At 40.5% G+C, this 5739-nt stretch overlaps 1 protein-coding gene across 1 annotated transcript; it reads left to right on the plus strand.

Annotated features, from left to right (window-relative positions):
- Nucleotides 1-805: 805 nt before the first annotated feature.
- Nucleotides 806-1963, plus strand: LOC123988721. The gene has a single exon (XM_046289473.1). It carries the CDS (start codon nucleotides 806-808, stop codon nucleotides 1961-1963), a length of 1158 nt encoding a protein of 385 aa, XP_046145429.1.
- The last annotated feature ends 3776 nt before the right edge of the window (nucleotides 1964-5739 follow it).

Below are 5739 nucleotides of genomic sequence, written 5' to 3' on the forward strand. Positions count from 1 at the left end.
CTAACATCCTTTCTACTAAAAACTTTAGAAAGGCTGGCTGATAGGCACATCAGAGAGCATGCACTGACAGAAAGGCCAATACACGCCTCCCAGCATGCGTACCAGCCGGGCAAATCCGTGGGGACGGCGCTCCACCATCTTGTAAGGGAGGTGGAAGAGGCCCTATCCCAGAGGAAGTCCGTCGTGAGTATTTTCATAGACATAGAAGGGGCTTTCGACAGCACATCTTTCGATGTGATGAATGAAGCAGCAAGAAGCTTCGGGATTGACGACAGTCTGGTCACCTGGATCGACAATATGCTAGGAACCAGGACCATAATAACCTCCTCGGATGGGTCTTCGTTGAGGGCACGCATCGCAAGGGGTTGCCCGCAGGGGGGGAGTCCTGTCTCCCCTGCTGTGGACCCTTGTGGTAGACGGGCTACTCCGCAGGCTCAGCGAGGAAGGTTTTCTGATGATAGGGTATGCGGATGACATCTGCATATTGATTAGAAGCAGACACCCGCACTATATAGCAAAAAGCACTCATACTCGTGCAAAAATGGTGCCTATCCCATAAACTCATGGTAAACCCTACCAAGACAGAGATGGTACTATTCTCGAGGAAAAGACGCTTTGAATTCAAGGCCCCCTCACTGTTCGGGGTGGAGATTAGTCTATCCATCTCAGCGAAATATCTAGGGGTCACCCTAGATATGAAGCTAAATTGGAAAAACTCCACATCGGAAAGCAGGCACAAAAGGCAATCGCAACTTACTGGGCCTGCAGGAGGATGTTTGGAACTACGTAGGGACTAAAACCAAGAATGGTCAGGTGGATATACACCGCAATCTTGGTACCCCAAGTAACATATGCCTCTGTTGTATGGTGGACCTCTATGAAGAAACAATGCAACAGGAGGCACCTGGAGAAGATCCACCGCCTAGCATTGCTCGGGATGACTGGGGCTTTCCGCACCACACCGACAATGGCAATGGGGGCACTCATGGACCTGGCACCACCACATATCATGGTAGAAGCAGGAGCCAAGAGCACAGCCATAAAACTATTCTTAGCAGGCAAATGGAAGATGGCTTCAACGGGCCACGCGTCTATCCTTAGGGAATTCAGGGAACCAGGAGGGGCCTTAACTCTAGGAGGAGACGCGTGCGACCCGACATACCATTTTAAAAACAGCTTCCGGGTAAACATCCCATGCAAGGAAGCGTGGGAAGTAAACCGGGAGGAACTCCTCACTCCGGGAGGGCTGATCTGGTATACGGACGGCTCCAAAACCAAGACGGGTACCGGAGCAGGAATATGGGGGGAGAGGCCCAGGGCAGAGATAGCAATGTCCCTGGACCCGCACGTATCCATCCTTCAAGCGGAAGTGTTTGCCATATGGGCATGTGCCAAGCTGTGCTTGGAACGGAACTATAGGGACAAGCACATCTACATCTGTAGTGACAGTAAGGCTGCGCTTGGATCCATACGTGCTACGATAGTGCGATCCATGCTGGTACAAGACTGCACGGACATGTTGGAACGGCTGGCTAATAACAACAACCGCGTCAACCTAATCTGGGTACCTGGATATGCAGGTATCCCGGGAAACGAGAAGGCGAATATGCTGGCAAGGGAAGGAGCTAGAAGGCCCAGCCCAGACACAGCATACCGCATAGGTGTCGATAGACAGACGGCAAAGGAGACGGTGAGGGAGTGGGTGTGTACCCAAACCCACCTGACCTGGAACAGTACTCAGGAAATGAGACACACTAAGGCCATGTTCAAAGGGCCATCGTCAAGGCTAGGCAAGACTGTGATTCGCCTAGACAGAAACCAATTGCGTTTGCTCGTGGGGCTCATTACTGGGCACTGGTATACGAGCAAACACTTTATGCACCTAGGAGCCGGCAACGAACCAAGGTGCCCCAGATATGGAGAGGAGGACGAGACTCCTATCCATCTGATATGGCGTTGTTGAGGACTGGACGCCCTAAGGCGATCCTGTTTTGGGTCTGTCGCCCTTGACAACGCACGTATGGAGGACATTGGAGTGGGAAGGCTTCTGGGCTTTGCCAAAGAGGCCGGCCTACAAATACACCTCAATCTTAGTACTGCCCACAGGGGCTCGGGCACAATGGTCCCGGGAGGACTGAGTGCCCGGAAACTGCGCAGTAATAATAATAACTACATCTGCATTAGATATCTAATATACATTTAATAACAATATCATTATTAGTATATCTACATTAGATGTAATGGAATATACTGGTTCGTTACTACAGATCAATGTACATTTAATAACAATATCATTATTAGTATAGCTGCATTAGATATAATGTAATATACAGACACCTTCCTACAGATCAATGTACATTTAATAACAATATCATTATTACTATATCTGCGTTAGATATGTAATATACATTTAATAACAATATTATTATTACTATATCTCCATTAGATATAATGTAAAATACTGATTCCCTCCTACAGATCAATGTACATTTATTAACAAGAGCATTATTACTACATCTGCATTAGATATGTAATATACATTTAATAACAATATCATTATTACCATATCTGAATTAGATATGTAATATACATTGTATAACAATATCATTATTACTATATCTACATTATATGCAATGTATTATACTGATACCTTCCTACAGATCTATGGACATTTATAGAACATAAATAGTAGGAAATTTAATTTTCTACAAAAAAGGTCTGTTAGCATTTTGCCATAGCTCGCACCGTTTCCGAGATATTTGCAGATTTACCTCAAGAAAAGGGGCGTCACGCACATATTCCGAGATACTTCTTCTTTTTCTTGTTCTTCTTCTGCACAGAAGTGGCATTTACAGCTTAGAATAGTGAATACAGCTCAGAATATTGCAAAGTTACCTCAAAGAATGGGGCCACGGTGTTTCTGCATCTTTATAACGTGTGTACGTGTACGAATTTCGCAAATCATACTCGTACGAATATCTCTGTCGGTAACACGGGTCGATAATCCCGTCTTCACCAAATAAGTAAAAGTAATCGCTGCTGCGCTGTCTAACCACCGATCCGAGCGCTCGCCAATATTAAAACTCCTAAATTGGAACCGTTACGGCATTATTGCGAAAGCAATTCAGAGGGCGATTATCAAGCGACAACAACGACCAAGATCTTTATCTTTACTCGAAATTAGAGCATTTTTAAATTCATTTCAGTGCCTTCCACCGCGAAGTCTGTGAATAGTGGAATCCCAAATTCAAACACAAGTGTGATTTTTGTAGTGCTTAATTCACAACTCATTGTGTAAAAATTATAAGTTATGCACAATTAGTGACCGCTAAGCTGTGTCCTTCATCTTCTCCTCGACGCCCACGTTCTTTGAAAATACGGAATCCACGCCTATTCAGAAAACTCTAATTCTCGCCGAGAACACATTATTTCTAATGTGGATATAGTAATAATGATATTGTTATTAAATGTATACTGATCTGTGGTAACGAATCAGTATATTACATTATATCTAATGTAGATATAGTAATTATGATATTGTTAATAAATGTACATTGATCTGTAGTAAGGAATCAGTATATTCCATTATATCTGATGCAGATATACAAATAATGATATTGTTATTAAATGTACATGGATCTGTAGTAACGAATCTGTATATTACATTATATCTAATGTTGATATACTAACAATGAAATTGTTATTAAATGTATATTACATACCTAACGCAGATACAGTAATAATGATATTCTTACTAAATGTTATTTGATCTGCAGGAAGGTATCAAATTTTTACATTACATCGAATGTAGATATTGTACTAATGGTGTTGTTATTTAATGAATATTACATATCAAATGCACATATAGTAATAATGATATTGTTATTAAATGTACATTGATGTGTATCAAGGAATCAGTATATTACATTGTATCTAATATAGATATAGTAATAATGATATTGTTATTAAATGTACATTGATCTGTAGTAAGGAATCAGTATATTCCATTATATCTAATGTAGATATACTAGTAATGATATTGTTATTAAATGTATATTATATGTCTAATGCAGATATAGTAATAATGATACTGTTACTAAATGTACATTGATCTGTAGGAAGGTATCAGGATATTACATTATATCTAATGTGGATATAGTAATAATGATATTGTTATTCATTGTATATTACATATCTAATGCACATATAGTAATAAAGATATTGTTATTAAATGTACATTCATCTGTACGAAGCAATCAGTGTATTACAATATTTCTAACGTAGATATAGTAATAATGGTATCGTTATTAAATGTATATTACATATCTAATGCAGATATAGTAATAATGATATTGTTGCTAAATGTACATTGATCTGTAGGAAGGTATCAAGATATTACATTACATCTAATGTAGTTATAGTAATAATGTTGTTGATATTTAATGTATATTACATATCTAATGCACATATGTAGTAATGATGATATTTTTACTAAATGTACATTGATCTGTAGGAAGGTATCAAGATATTACATTACATCTAATGTAGATATAGTAATAATGTTGTTGTTACTTAACGTATATTACATATCTAATGCACATATATTAATAATGATATAGTATTGATATAGTAAAAAAAGGTCTCTTAACATTTTGCCATAGCTCGCACCGTTTCCGAGATATTTGCAGAGATACCTCACGGAGAGGGGCGTCACGCACATATTCCGAGATACTTCTTCTTCTTCTTGTTCTTATTCTGCACAGCTGCGCTGGAAGTGGCATTTACAGCTCGGAATAGTGAATACAGCTTAGAATAGTCCAGAGTTCGCTCAAAGAAAGGGGGTCCACAGTGCTTCTTCTTCCTTACCTAATCGGTAAGACGTTCGTTTTGAACGGCTGTTTATTTTCGTTTGGAGCGACGACGCTGGGCGATTGTGTTGTCTTGCAAGGCCCCAATATGGATCTCTGTTCTTTTCTCTGAACGATGCATGCTGCCCAGTTGCCTGGTTGTTGGAAAGTCCCTGTACGAGAGTGCATACTAGCCTGTTTATTTACTGCCGGATTTGCGCGCGTGGCGGAAACTTGGATGCTTGCGAGGCGTGCTTTGATTTATCCTTATACATCTTTCGGTGTAAATTTTTATTCCTTTTGCATTTGTATGGACGCAATCGCTTACAATTTACAATTTGCAATTTACAATTTGCATTCTATGTGTTCAAAAGTGTTCGAGATTGTAAGGAGGTCTTGAGCTTGCGATTGTGAACCGGTTCGGAATGTAGGATCGGCAGTGAGACGGCAATTGAAAATCAATGCACTTGAGATTGCATAAAACAAACAATGTATATTTACAGGCACAAATACACTATGTACAGTATTTACAATAAATTGTGCGTTGCACGAATTTATGATGATCGTAGATCGTGAAGATTCACCGGCGCCGCGGAGAATTTGCGATTGAGATTGCGCTGTATTAAAACCACGAGTTGATTCAACACGTGGTCACCACGAAATTCTACCAATTTCGTGGATTTGCACGAAGTAGATTAACCGCGAGTTCGCGTTGGCCGTCGGCACAGAACTCGCGTTGCGATGCTGAGTTCTTTAGAATCGAAATTCGTTAAATGCACTAGAAATTTTTGGAATCAGTACTGTTTACCGTACCGATACAAAACCGTAATGGCCGAACCACCGGCTTCGTCGTAGCAAGAGCCGGTGGATTCTTCCCGGTGACGTCAAGCTC

Source organism: Osmia bicornis, unplaced genomic scaffold, assembly GCF_907164935.1.
Source record: "Osmia bicornis bicornis unplaced genomic scaffold, iOsmBic2.1, whole genome shotgun sequence".
Classification (NCBI taxonomy): domain Eukaryota; kingdom Metazoa; phylum Arthropoda; class Insecta; order Hymenoptera; family Megachilidae; genus Osmia; species Osmia bicornis.